Here is a 13,948-nt window from a genome sequence, read left to right as displayed (position 1 = left end):
ATTACATAGCATATGAATGTCATTGTGTATTTTAGAATGTGTGCATAATACATAAAATATTACATATATATGAAGTGTTTCTGTGCATGCATAATTAACTACTGTGTATTCTCTCTAGGTACACTATATTCTATATTTTTTACATATGTATTTATATGTAGATATCTATGTATGTGTATAGACAATTGTATATATATTAAAAAAGAGAAGTGTCTGGGTGAATTTTGAGTGTACAAGGCAATTACATGTGTGTATATACGATAGATATCTACCACACATATACACACACATACATATAAATATATATGTGGATATAGGTGTGTATATATAAATTCATATTAAAAAATAAGAAAATATATAGAAAACCCTGTGTCCCCTCCCCCAGGTGTGTGCAGAAGACAACCAAGGCCAAGTTACAAACACTCTCCTCTTTATTTCCACACTCCCGAGGCCCAAATGGGGCCTTCCCGCCCATTGCCCACCCTCTGATGTCCATATAAATCCCACAGGAGGGGCTCAATGAATCCCACAGGAAAAGCTCCCATGGGAAAGGCTCCATGAATCCTAGGGAAGGGCTGTAGGCCCTCACAAGGCATCATAGTCGTCGTCGTCCTCGTGCTTCCTCTTGAGCGGGTTGGGGTCGGCGGTGCCGGGCGGGACCATGTTGGTGGTGATCAGGATGTTCTTGGGGCCGATCAGGGATGGGTTGATCAGGACGTTCTGCACCGTGGGAGTGGTGGGAGTGGCTGTGGGAATCATGGAAAAGGGTTCACTGAGAGCTTGCAGCAATCCCTGCATTATTCCAGGCTCGTGAAGCGCTGCGCTGCCAGAGCGTTCTGGGGGCATTCATCCCAAGAGGGAAAACGCTGGGGGAGGTTAGGACACAAGTGGAACAGGGAAACAGGAGCCAGGGTGGAAGGGAGCTGCCCAGGATGGTGATGTTCTGGCTGCCACTGCTGAGCTGGAAATGGGAATTAACTCCTGAAATGAAGGAGAGGGGAAGAAATTCCCACACCAGCTCGGCCCGAGCAGCTGTGGCTGCCCCATCCCTGGAGTGTTCCAGGCCAGCTTGGAGCAGCATGGAAGGTGTCTCTTGTCCTGGCAAGAGGAAGGAGCTTCTCCCTCCCATGCCAGGCACCCTGTGGCTGTGTGGTTTTCCCTGTTTCCATCCCCCAGGGATCCCAGGAATACCTGATTTCCCAGCAGGCTGCGAGGACGGGATCTGGACAGTGAAGCGCTGCCCCGCCAGCGACACCGGCGCTCCCACCTTGGCCGACACCGACACGGTCTGGGCTGAGGGGGTACCTGGATTCAACACAACCCCAGCAAAATAAATCCTAACAAATCCACGAGCACTCCTAAAACTCCCTCCCAAGTGGAACCTGTTACTAGGCACAGTGGGAAAGCACAGGAACACAAGGACAGAGATATAAGGAGTCAGATTTCCAGGCAGAGCTGCACATTTGCTCATTTTCCCACGTTTACTCCAGCCCTATGGAATTCCAGACTACAAACATACTCTATTTTTTAGGTTCAGCTCTAAATTTTTAAAATAGATCTTTCCCAGCACTATTTAATTCAGTATCATACTGACATTGAGGAACACAACCCTAAATTTAAGTAAAGCACTTGAACAGTCCCTTAAGGAAAGAATTTATCACCAATACAGAACCTCTGTAATGCATTTACATTTAAATGCTATTGTAGTATTAAAGATTAATTTATGAAATTAACTTTCTGATGCTGTCAAACAATATAAGGTCAGTCAGTCCCTGACATTCCCTCAGGGGCTGAAAAGTGTTTAAAATTATTTCTCTTTATTTTTCCTTCCTAAAAGAAAGGTGGGAATCCTCCGTGGAGCTGTTTCCTACCCAAAGTGGGAGTGCTGGGCCGGCTGCTCACGGCGCCCACACTCAGGCGAGGGACTGTGATCCTGCCTGCTGTGGAGGAGACCTGTGGGGAGAGAACCAGGGAATGTCTTGGAATAAACAGGAAAGTCCCTCCTGACTGAAGCATTCAGGGCATCCTAGCAAAGGAATTTTTTTCCCTCTAAAGCAGAAACAACTGAGGTGGAAGTGAAAAATACTCTTTAATATCTACACCAAAGCCCGGCTTGTGCCTCTGACAACCTGACATTAAACCTGACATTTCCTCCTGGACATCAGGAGGACTTTCTTCATAGAGGGGGTGCTCAGGCATTGGAAGGAGCTGCCCAGGGAGGTGTTGGGAGTCTCCATCCCTGGAGGTGTCCAAGGAATGACTGGACAAGGGACTCAGTGCTCTGGTGGAGATCAGGCACAGGTTGGATTTGATGATCCTGGAGGACTTTTCCAGCCTCACTGATTCTTGGATTCTGCACTATTTCTTTAAGGCTATAATATTCCCACACTTCAAATTCCCCTATATTTTAAAATATCCTGTATTTTAAAATTCCCATTTAAAATCAACCAACAACAATCTGCAAATCCAGCCCGGAAACCTCCAGGCTCACAGCACACAGGCCAACACTCACCCACACCCTTCAGAGCTGTGGAAAACCGCGACTTAACACCACTTCCCAAACCCCGCCGGGGGTGAATTCCCAACCCCTGAGCAATCCTTACCTTCTTCTGCAGGGATTTGAGGCGGTAGTTGGGGGCAGTCAGGCAGTATCTGTCGGGTGGCAGCCGCGGGCCCGAGTAGGGCTTGATCAGTGGCAGCGGCGTCTGGTTCTTCTGCCGGGCAATGTCCAGCAGGAACTGCAGAGGCATGGACAAATCTCCGTGTTCCAGCCTCACCCCATGTCCTGGTCACATCCCCGTGTCCTCCCCTCATCCCTGTTTCTCAGCCTTATCACTGTGTCCTGGCCACATCCCCACATTCCGGCCTCAGCCCCATGATCCGGCCTCATCCTGATGTCCCAGTCACATACCCATGTCCTGCTTTCATGCCCAAGTCCTGGCCACATCTCCACATCCCAGTCTCATCCCTGTGTCCCAGTCACATCCCTATATCCTGCCCTCACCCCTGTGTCCCAGCCTCAGCCCCGTGTCCTGGTCCCATTTCAGTCTTATCCCTGTGGTTTTCCAGCCTCATCGTCATGATCCAGCCTCACTTCCACATCCTAGCCACATCCCTGTGCCCCAGCCTCCTGCCCACTTCCAGGTCACATCCCCATGTCCTGCCCTCGTCCCCCTGTGCCCTGGTCACAGCCCTATATCCTGCCCTCATACCGCTGTCCCAGTCACATCCCTGTGTCCCGGCCTCGGCCCCATGTCCTGGTCACATCCCCACGATCCAGCCTCGCCCCGTGTCCTGCCCGCCCTGCGGTGCCCACCCCCGGCTGCACTCACGTCCCGGGGCGGGGGGGATGTGAAGGACTGGTCAGTGCGGCACTGGATGGCCAGGCGCACGTCGTCCGCGTCCACGCTCGACTTCTTGGCGTGGCTCGAGTAGATTTTGGCATCCTCCAGGATCGTGGTCACGTATCCTGGGGGAAACAGGGTCTGGGTTGAGGCTGGGTGAAATGAAATGTTCCCCATCGCCATCCTGATCTCACCCGGCTGGCACTGAGAATTCTGCGGCCTCCGGGTACTGCTCAAACTGCCCGAGAGCAGCTCTGGATGGGATAATGGGAAGGAATTCTTCCCTGTCAGGCCCTGGCACAGAGAAGCTGTGGCTGCCCCTGGATCCCTGGAAGTGTCCAAGGCCAGGCTGGACGCGGCTTGGAGCAACTTGGGACAGTGGAAGGTGTCCCGGCCCAAACCATACTATGATTCTGTGATCACTTTTAAAGTGTCACAGAATTACAGCGGGAAAAGGTCTCCACGGTGGCTGAGTCTGACAGGGGAGCCCCCTTGGGAACACGGATTCACACAGCACTTCCCTGCTCCACCCGGGGTTTCCCCGGGCACTTCCCGCCCGGCTCCGCTTACTGTAGGCGAACTCCAGCATCTGGTTGATGACGCGCGGCTCGTACTCGGTGATGCCCATGTCCTTGAGTATCTGCGCCATCACCTGCGGGGGGCACACAGGCACCGCTCAGCCCCCCGAGCCTCCCGGCCCCCTCCGGTCCCGCCCGGTTTCCCCCGGACCCCGCGGTACCTGCGCGTCTTTAGGAGCGCTCTTGGGAGACGCCATCTTGGCCGCCTCCATAGCTTCCGGTCACGTGACACAAGGGGCGCGGCTACGGCGGCCGGGAGGGAGGCGTTACTATGGAGACGCGGCCTAGCGGGGTTGTCATGGAGTCGCGGCCTGGCAGGGCAAAAAATTCATTTTATTATAAATATTCACGTAGGCCAACAGATGGACAGACCAAATCTGCTGGATTCAAGTGACTGTTCCCCCTGCTGCAGACAGCCCAGTGCCCCCGCATCTGCCCTGTGGTGATGTGGGAGGGGATGTTTTGTTATTACATTAAAAGCTCTGAAGCCACTTTTTAAATTACCAGCACTCCCATGATTGACTAAAAACGACAGTGTGCTCCCACTGTTCTGAAAATAACAGGTTCCACTTTGGCAGCAAATTTAATAGCTTTTTAAAGCTAGTTTTCATGGCGGCTGACTAGATTTGGAAGCCATTCAAAGAACATTCCATATGAGTTTTGTCAAAGTTTCTCACTTTCCGGGGCAACACAGAAGCAAAAATAAAGTTTTGTAGTGATTTTGTCAGGCGGGTGATCCAGAAGCAGTTTGCAATGTGTTGTTACAATCTGGGATGGTCAGACTGCAGCCAGGTCTGGAGGAAGAGGATGTGCTGGGGACTCCCATCCCAGCTCCTCAGAGACAGGGAGAAACCAAGAGCTGCTCCCTCTGATCCGCCCTGCGGAACATTCCCGCAGCAGCTCTGGTGCTCCCCATCCATAGCCAGGAAGCCGTTCAGCACCTGGATCAGCCAACCTGGATAGAGACACATTCCAGCCCTGCCTTGGGTTTGGGGCTGCTGGGATCAGCCTGGGGAAACAGGAGCAGCCCCATGGCTCTGGCAGTGCCTGGAGGAGCTGGAAAATCCTCACTCAGCACAAGGGGCAGGCACAGGATTCCTGTGCCAGAATCCCTGTGCTGAGGCAGCTCTGAGGCCAAGTCATTTGACTTCCATGAGTCAGAATGTGTTACATGAAAACATCCTGGGAGGAGAGAGGAAGGAGGAATTCCAGACACTGACCTTAGACAACAAAAAAATCCACTATTCTTTCTCCTGGTTTTAGGAAAGAGGAGCTCTTCCATAGGCTGGGATCAGGATGGCGCTCAGCACATGAAGCTGTGGGGCTGTCACACCATTTATTCCAGAGGTAGGAAAGAAAATGATAGTTTGCACTTCCGGGAGGTTTGGGATTTATCCCTAAACCCAGTGCATGGCTCTTCTGCCCCCTCTGTGTCACCTTCTCCACCTGCCCACAGATGACTTTCCACACTGGGAACCACAACCAGTAGCTTCTGGCAGGATTTCTGCAAGGAAAGCAGCAGAAGAGAGGGAGAGACAATTGCCACAGGGCCACCTGTCCCCAGGGCCACAAATGCCTTCTGGCCACGGATGCCTCTCTTCCTGGACAGTCCTGTGAGGCGCAGCCATCCTGGGAATCATGGGATCAGTGAGATTGGAAAGGACATCCAAGTCCTTCCTTGGACACCACCAGGGGTGGGGACTCCATCACATCCCTGGGCATTTCTGATGTTTAACAACATTTTCCATGAAAGAATTCCTGCTGCTGTCCAACCTAACCCTTCCCTGGCACAGCCTGAAAGCTGTTCCCTCTCCTCCTGTCCCTGTTCCCGGGGAGCAGAGCCCGACCCCCTGGCTGTCCCCTCCTGTCAGGGAGTTGTGCAGAGCCACAAGGTCCCCCCTGAGCTCCTTTTCTCCAGGATAAATGCAGAAAGACATTCCATGGGCACCACACGCTGGCCCAATGGAAGAGCAGCCACCCTTCCCCTCCGCTCAGACACTGGGGTTGTTTTCAGCTTTGGAAAACAGGAAATGGGGTCATGGCGTGTCCTGGCCCGCCGCCGACTCCTCCGTCTGCCATTGGGTTGTTCATCCCGGGCAGCTGCCAGCCAGCTGGGAATCATCTGTTGGAGAAATCAGGAGCACAGCCTGGGCACGTGGCTCGGCTCAGGGTGCAGGATTTAAATCTTATAAATTTTAAATCCCTGGAAGTGTTCAAGGCCAGGATGGATGGGGCTTGGAGCAACCTAGGATAGGGGAAAGTATCCCTGTCTGGCAGGGAGTGGAACAAGATGAGCTTTCAAGTCCCTCTCAACCTAATCCATTCTATGATTCTATAAAATTTCACCAGGAATTTCTTCCCGAGCAGGATTTGTTGAGGTGTTCAGGGTGCAGCCATGCAGAGCCCTGGCACAAGAACAACTTTTCTTACTGGGAGGTGTCCAAATCTGCAAGAACAACCCCAGCCAGAGCTTCTGCCTCTTTCCTGCAAAAGGGCAGCAGGAATCTCCCTAACATCAGGTCTGGGATTTGAAGGACAGTGCACTGCCTTGTACTCAGCTCTGACCTTTCCAGCACCAATCCCACACTACCTGGCTCCACAAAACTCTGGCTTTTGAACAGTCCTTGGAGCAGAAGAACATCCAAGATCCGAGCTCAGAGGAGATTTGTTTTGTTGCTGACACCTCTCTCACTTCCGCTAGAGACCCATTCCCGTGTTCTGGAGGAATTCTGAGGACTGTGGCAGGATGTATCCTGCTGCTGGGTCCCCCTGCTCCCTTCGGCCCTGTGATTCCAGCTTCCCAGAGCCTTCCCTTGGGATTCCCTCATTCCTCTTGCATCCTCCAGCCCAGCATTTTTCAGCTCCTCATCCCTAATCTTTCCTGAAGTGGAAAGTTTATCCAGGCTGTGTCCAGCTGTTTCTTTGGGAATGATGGTCAAATAAAGCATTTACCATCTTGTCTTCATCACATGATTAAGGCACCATCAAGAGAAATTCCACACTCAGCAGCAAATGCTGGGGAAGAGCTCAAGGGGGAAAGGTCTTGAGTCAAGACAAAATGATGAGTAATTGGTGATCAGCCCCAAATGATTCAGTTTCCAGTATCAAAGAACTGTTCTATCTCACCCGGGAACTGCAGGTCTTTCCTGAGGCATGAGGAGAAATGGAAGTGATATTCCAAGGGTCCCAAGTCAATTCAGCTCTTAATGACACTGAGCATGTTTCCCTTCCCTCACACGACACAAGTGAGACTAAATCTCACAAAACCAAAGGAGCTCGGACTCAAATTTGAATACATTTGTATTATTTATTGGCTGTATTAAATATATTATCTATTTGATAGTTACAATTTAGTAATACAATGCATGGCAGCTTTAACATACGTTTGAGATACCTCAAAATGACAATACAAGAAAAATGAAGATACTAAAATACATTAATGCCACAAGGGTACATTCTTCTGGAATGGACAACAGCTGATGGAAAATCCATATTGCAGTAAATATCCCAGATATTTTCTGGGATTATCAACATTTTGTGGAAATTACAAAAGGACTTGATTTCATTCTTTACCAGTGGTGACTTGTTAGTATTTACTCTGTGATCCTAATTTCAGGACAATTATTGCCAAATAAACCTCTACAAGTTGGTTCTAAGGAGTTAAGAAAGAACCCTTTGGCAATGGAGATTTGCTGCAGGCAGTTTATCTGCTAAAGGGAGACTATGAGGAGAAGACAGATTGTAAACTCTTCTGCAAACTAGAGACTAATATCTGTATAAAACTCTGACACTGGAGGGAGAGATTTCTATGATATAATAAATGATTAACTTAAAAGTTCTGCTACAAGTAGAACAATACATTCAAACATACATTTTTTTTTCTTTCCAGGACTTTTAATCAAAATAAATAGAGTACAAAAATGAAGAGTACGTTTTGAAAAGATTAATTTCAGATTGCACCATCAATCTACTGTGAAGAGGATTAAGTGATACTAGGTCATAATTTAGGTTTTCCACAACTGAAGTACAACACAATGCCTCAAACTCTAACACAACATTATTCCTCAACTGCTGTAAGAGAAAGACCCTTAAAAGTGATTAATTAATTACCAGAAACACATTGCCTGTAGCTCTGTCACATCCACCCTCCCACCCACAAGTGCATCGCTCTGATGGCCAAAGTGGACCCACAGACTTTGCAAAATACCCTAAATCTACTGTTCTGTGGCATGTTCCAAATGCTGTTGGCAAGATCTATCCTGAAACACTGGAAATTTGTGAGTTCCAGCTTTCAAAAGCTTTGATCTAACGGAGCCAGGAACTGCCAGGCTCCTCCTCAGGGATTCACAAGCAGATGGAACAAAACAGTCAAATGTAGTGCAGTGTCCACAAAAATATCCCCTAGCCAACCAGGACGACTTTCAGACAAGTTCATAGCAGGCTGAACATTCCCAACAGGAAAACCATGGAATGTGAAGCTGCTACCACTGGGATAGCAAGTTTAAAACATTGTATAAATGTTATCTAAAAACAGTTCTCTCACGTACAATTTGCTCATTGGGGTTAAGTTAGAAGGGCACCCAAAGCAGGCTGAACTTTTTATTTTTTAGGTTAATAATAGTACAAAAACATTTGCTCAGTTTGAGCCAAATAGTGTAACATTTATCATAAATGCACGCTTTTTCCTTAAAGACAACTCCTGTGCTGTTCTGAGCACGCTGCACAGGGAATTACTTTTCTCTCAGGCACTGAGAGTGAAATGTGGATTGGGCCAAAGCTGCTCAGGACAGCAGGAACATTTTGGGCAGAGCCTTTTCTGGGCATCCCGGCCGAGCGCCACGTCCTGCTGGCATTGGTTTGGATTAAAACCCTAAAAAACCCTGGCACCCTCTACTCCAACACTTGAAATGATTATTAAAATAACTGTAAAGTAGTAATATCACTAAGTCAATACTCTGCTTTCCTTCTACAGTCTAGTAAATGTGGTATGCTCTAGTAGGCTCTGCAGTTCTGCTCTAAGCTCAAGCACTTGTGCTGCTGGATTTCATGGATATCAAAATACAGCGAAATCTGACAGAACAGCCATCGTCTCCAGCTGCTCTGGAGGTGCTGGGAAAGGACTGTTCTAGGAATGCCTTCCCTCTCCAACTGGCTGGGATGGGGAGACAGGAGGAGTGCACACACCCCCCCAGTGCGCACCATAAGGCAGCTGACTGCTGTTCTCTAACAGCTCACCCTGATTGCAGAGGCCCCAGGATCACCCTTTCTACAGGAAATCTGTGTCCAGCACTTGGAAAGGATCTGCCGAGCCAGCCTCGCCGGCAGCCAGCAGCAGGAGCGGGAACGCACGGAGCGAGGGATCCCCAGCTAGGATTTCACTGAACTACCCATAAATACCCCAGAGAGCTCTGTACAGACGGCCGAGCAGGGCCTGGCTCCGCCCTACTTGATGACAAAGTACTGGATGACCACGGCGAAGAGGATGGCGACCAGGGCGAAGCCGCAGAGCAGCGCGACGGCAATGACGCGCTCCTCGCGCAGCCGCTTCCCGCTCTGAGCCAGCTCCGTGCCTGCCGGGCTGGCAGCTGGACCCGGCTCCCGGCGCTGGAGGCAGAACACGGCGCTGGGGCTGTAGGGGCCATAGAGCTCCGGGCAGCCCGGCAGGTCGTGGCACTGGCGGCCGGCGCAGACGCGCGCGCGGTACTCACAGCTCGTCTGCGCGGCCGGCAGCCGGAACCACGGCTCGGGGCCCTTGTACACCTGGCAGGAGACAGGAGCCACTTCAGTCAGGAGCACCTCGCTCATCACCAGCACCTGGAACTGCCTGTCCCGCTCCAGGGCTGTGTGCAGTGCTGGGCACAGCCTGGAGTTGTGCCCCTCCTATCCCCAGCCTCGTAAAATCACAGCTTAAATCTCTGGACAATTCACCATTTCCTGCCACACCCCACACTGAGGCCTCACCTGGGCTGGGAGGCTCAGAAGCAGAAAACTATCATTCTGCATTTTCTTCCTAAAAACTCCTCCACATAAAAGGGCTCTCCGATTAACAGAGGCAGTGGTACCACAGACCACCAGGATTAAGAATCAAGAGCCACAGGAACTGTTGGGAGAACAGGATAAACCAGTGCTCACCCACTTCACATTTTCTGAAACGAAGTCTCCCTGTCACCTCCTCAAAGAAGAATTTCAACCTTCAAATCATGGATTCACAGCATGGATTGGGTCGGAAGGGACCTTGAAGCCCATCTCATCCCACCCTCCGCCATGGGCAGGGACACTTTCCCACAAGAAATACGCATGTCTTTTCTTTTTTTAATAACATTTCCCAGTAAAAACCTCTCACATTCCTGATGATGCATAAAAAGTACCTGATCAAACTCTCTGCCAGCAGCAAGCTGAAGGATGTAAACAATGGAATCTCCTTTCATCGGCTGTAGAGGCTCCCATGTGATTTCAAAAGTGTTTTCTTCCAGCTGAATTGCTTTGGGTGCTGGAAAATAAAGTGGGTGCTGATTTGCTGGTATTTTAGAAAAAGAACAATGGTCTCTACAAACACACAGCTGTCATGCTTTGAGGCAACTCATTCCAATAACTTAGAGCAATTAAGAGTTCTTTCTTTCTTTTTCTTTTATTTCATGAGATGAGCTTAAAAATAATCATTATTATGTGCAGGTTACACCTGTTGGTCTTTTTGAGCTGCCAGGATGAGCCCATACTTGGTAAAGAGGAGCAGCACATTCAAGTCATTACAGAGCCCAGCATTACCATTTCTGCCCATGTACAGAGCTGAAATTATGTTCTAACCATGGTTCAGTCAATTCATTTTGCTGCAGGCACTCAACACTCTGACCTTCACAGTGACTTTAATGATGACCTTTAATGTCCACGTTAAAAAGTGAAGATAGAGGAATTAACCGTGCCCTTATTTGCCAACACACTGCTGCAACTTGATGGATAACCCTGCAAAATGCCCTTCCAGTTGAGCAAAGACAGGAATGCTAAGCTCAGGGGTGGAAGAGTTGCAGTGAAGGAGGTGATAACAACAAAGGAGCCCTTTTCACACCCAGACAAAGCCCCTCAGAGCAAGTTTGTGTCTCTGTCCCCGCAAAGACTGTCAGAGGGTCAGGCTGTAGGATGCAATCCTGCCCAGCAGTGCCTTGCAGCAGTTGCCAGGGCAGTGCCAGCTCACCTTTGAGAGGAGGAGGTGGAGACTTAGTGGTCGTGAAAGCACAGACCTCTGAGAAGGCTCCTTCCCCAGCGTCGTTGTACGCCTGGATGCGGAAATGGTACGTGGTGGATTCACTGAGCCTCTGCACCTTGTAGGTGTGACAGGGACCATTATAGACTGTCACAAACCTGGGGGACACAGGACACACACAGAGTTACCCAGCAATCACCAATGTGTAGGGCAGTATCAGGCAAGCAACACTCGGATTTGAGTTAAGGACAATGAAGTGATGCTGCATTCCCCATGTCCCACGTTTCTTCCCACTGAGGCTGCAGGACCCTCTTAATGAAGAGAACAAACCTTGAATATCCGAAACAAATCGAAATTTCCAGTTAAAGAACAGCTGGCCAACCCATTTCTTATATGCAGACCAGACTTTGGTTTTGAATGTCCAAAAATAACCCTGCCAGCATAGGACAGTGATAAGGTATTTATTCTTGAACTAGTATTTACTGTTTACAAGCAGCAGAAGTGCAAGACAGCACTTCTGTTTGAAAGATGGAATGCAGAACTGCAAAAGGGCAAACTCTGGGTCATTGCACCAAATGACTCAGTGGTGCAAACAGATGGGAGAATAACATAAAACACCTTAAAAACTTGACATGAAGTGGTAAAACCAAAAAATCCTTAATGGTCTCACCTGCCAAACCTGTCCTCCATCTGCAGGTTGTACTGAGTAGGGTTGGGAATTAAAGCTCTGCTGGGCCCTTCTCCCCATTTCAGTTTAAGGCTCTGGTAGCTGAAGACCACACATTCCAGGTGGGGAGGGTCAGGAGGTAGTGGTTTGGTTTTGGCTTTCATGGAATGACTGAAAGGACCGACTCCAAAGCTGTTGATGGCCTGTACCCTAATCCTGAGGAGTGGGAGAGAGCAGCCACAACATCAGGAAAAGTGCTGGGTAACAAAGCAACAGTTAAAAAGTGTACAGATTACAGTTCCAAACAGTAAAGAAATTAAGATGCAGTTAGAAATTAAATCTGAATTCAACTTTAACCAAGACTGACATCACAGGAACCTCTGCTCTGCCCTTACCTGTCCATCCATCTTCTTCTGGCCACACACCTGAGCAACCCAGTGAAAAATTCTAAACCCAGAAACCTTAAAGTCTTGGCTTTGAGACAGAATGTGAACCTTAACACCAACCACAATCTCACTCCTGCCAACATCATGGTTGAAGTCTGGATGTGACAATTTTAGGAGTGTTTTTTTGAGTTGCAAGGTGAATTAGGCAAACAGACCGTAAGCTGCGTGAAAAACTGCTGAAAAAATTTAAAGCACTTCCCTCAAAGGACTTTTAAATCCTACAAATGTAATTTCAGAATAATTTTTACCTGTACAGGGTGTCAGGCAGCAGATTTTCAAGGACATGGGTTGTGATTCTCCCCACAGTGACCAGCTGCTTCTCCCCATACTCAATGTTGTATCCTGTGATCTCTGCCCCATGGCAGCAGGGCTCTTCCCACTGGATTGCAAGGCACGTGGAGAAAGGAGGGGAAATTTCCATCTGATCCTCTTCAAGTAAGTGGAGCACGGCCACGGCTGCAGGCACTGATGGGGGTGTGGTCACCACGCCCGTGTCCCCAAACAGCCCCACCCCAGCCACGTTCACAGCCTGAAAGACATCACACAGGAGTTACCAAATCCCTGTTTTCCAACCAGGCAGTCACAGCTCTCACAGCCTTCCTTCCGTGTGTGATCAAAAGCAACATGGAAGAGAGTGGAAAATCTCCTGAGTGATCTGTCAATAGGGCAAAGTATCTGGTAATTCACAGCACACTGGATCTAAACTCTTCCAGATTCAGAGAATGAGGAGAAACTGGGGGACAAGGGAAGTGTTTTCCTCAATTACCTTCTCTATTGCATGAGCAGGTGACAGCACATGACTTTTCCTCCCTAGCTGGAGTTTGCCCCCAAACTGCAAGTGCCCAGTGGCACCAAAAGGCTTTTCCTACCTGGACTCTGCAGTAATAGGTGGTTGCAGGTGTGAGCCCCTTGACCTCATAGCTCTGGCAGGGCCCAGTGTAGATGATGTGCATGGACCCCTCCACCTGGCCCCAGTCCAGCCTGTACTCGGTGATTTCTGCTCCATTGCACGCCGGGCTCTGCGGGGCGAGGGAGAAATTCTGCTCAGCTCTTGCACTTACACACCACCAGCACCCAAGGGGAAGCTCTGTTACACTGAGACGCTGAGTAAGAGTCACAGTTAAGGTTGGAAAACACCTCCAAGATCATCAAATCCAGCCTTTGGAAGCACTGGGGTTGAAACCTGAGGTCTGTTCCAAGGGATTTCGAGTTAAAAGGTGATATGTGGCAGTAATACCACCACAGTTCACACCAGAATTTTGACTGACCCACAATCTCTTACCACTTAAAAGAATTAATTCACTATGTATTAATTACCACATCTTGAGGAGGATTAAATGCCACCTGGTTTGTCCAATCAAAACTGCAATTATTACATCCCAAAGTTTACAAACCCAACACGGACATCTCTAAAGAAATGGGCTTAAAATATTCCACTTCTACACATACTATTTCTCTCATTTCTGTGTATCATAAATGTGTGACTACAATTCTAAAAGACAAGCCAAACACTAATTTGGGTGGTACTGGAAGCCATCAACACCTACCTCCCACGAAACCACAGCACAAGTTGCACTTTTGCAGGTTATCACGGGTTTGCAGCACTGCTCAGGGGGTCCTGGAGCAGTGCAAAGCTCTGCCTTCTCTGAGTGGGGGCCAAACTGCAGGAAAACAACACTGCATGAACACAGCAAGAGCACCAGGGCAAGAACTGA

The 13,948-nt window shown here is 49.2% G+C and overlaps 2 protein-coding genes across 3 annotated transcripts in view; both read right to left on the bottom strand.

Annotated features, from left to right (window-relative positions):
- Positions 1-413: 413 nt before the first annotated feature.
- On the bottom strand, positions 414-4,158 carry TAF9B (TATA-box binding protein associated factor 9b). Its single transcript, XM_066338549.1, has 7 exons — positions 4,084-4,158; positions 3,915-3,996; positions 3,333-3,469; positions 2,604-2,738; positions 1,872-1,953; positions 1,192-1,305; positions 414-746 (listed from the first exon to the last, which is right to left on the bottom strand). Exons 1-7 carry the CDS (start codon positions 4,132-4,134, stop codon positions 586-588), a joined length of 762 nt encoding a protein of 253 aa, XP_066194646.1. The 5' UTR covers positions 4,135-4,158; the 3' UTR covers positions 414-585.
- Positions 4,159-7,209: 3,051 nt separating this feature from the next.
- Positions 7,210-13,948, bottom strand: part of LOC136374235 (fibronectin type-III domain-containing protein 3a-like) — a 38,707-nt gene continuing 31,968 nt past the window's right edge. For both annotated transcript variants that reach the window (XM_066339534.1, XM_066339535.1), the window contains 7 exons: positions 13,781-13,894; positions 13,103-13,252; positions 12,482-12,762; positions 11,791-12,003; positions 11,112-11,278; positions 10,291-10,412; positions 7,210-9,682 (listed from right to left, as the gene is read on the bottom strand). In XM_066339534.1, the coding sequence (XP_066195631.1) occupies positions 9,365-9,682; positions 10,291-10,412; positions 11,112-11,278; positions 11,791-12,003; positions 12,482-12,762; positions 13,103-13,252; positions 13,781-13,894 (1,365 nt within the window). In that variant the 3' untranslated portion in view covers positions 7,210-9,364. The remainder of the gene's footprint in view (positions 9,683-10,290; positions 10,413-11,111; positions 11,279-11,790; positions 12,004-12,481; positions 12,763-13,102; positions 13,253-13,780; positions 13,895-13,948) is intronic.

The sequence above is a fragment of the Sylvia atricapilla genome, chromosome Z, assembly GCF_009819655.1.
Source record: "Sylvia atricapilla isolate bSylAtr1 chromosome Z, bSylAtr1.pri, whole genome shotgun sequence".
In the NCBI taxonomy this organism is placed as follows: domain Eukaryota; kingdom Metazoa; phylum Chordata; class Aves; order Passeriformes; family Sylviidae; genus Sylvia; species Sylvia atricapilla.
The sequence above is the reverse complement of the archived record's forward strand: the minus strand, read 5'-3'. Positions and strand labels throughout refer to the sequence as shown.

Bases quoted from the DNA above. Each gene is read 5' to 3' on its own strand.
- TAF9B (XM_066338549.1), bottom strand. From the start codon at position 4,134: ATGGAGGCGGCCAAGATGGCGTCTCCCAAGAGCGCTCCTAAAGACGCG. The intron at 1,954-2,603 runs GTAAGGATTGCT...CTCTCCCCACAG, and splicing joins TCAAATCCCTGCAGAAGAAG to GTCTCCTCCACAGCAGGCAG. The intron at 747-1,191 runs GTATTCCTGGGA...TGATTCCCACAG, and splicing joins GCAGCCTGCTGGGAAATCAG to CCACTCCCACCACTCCCACG.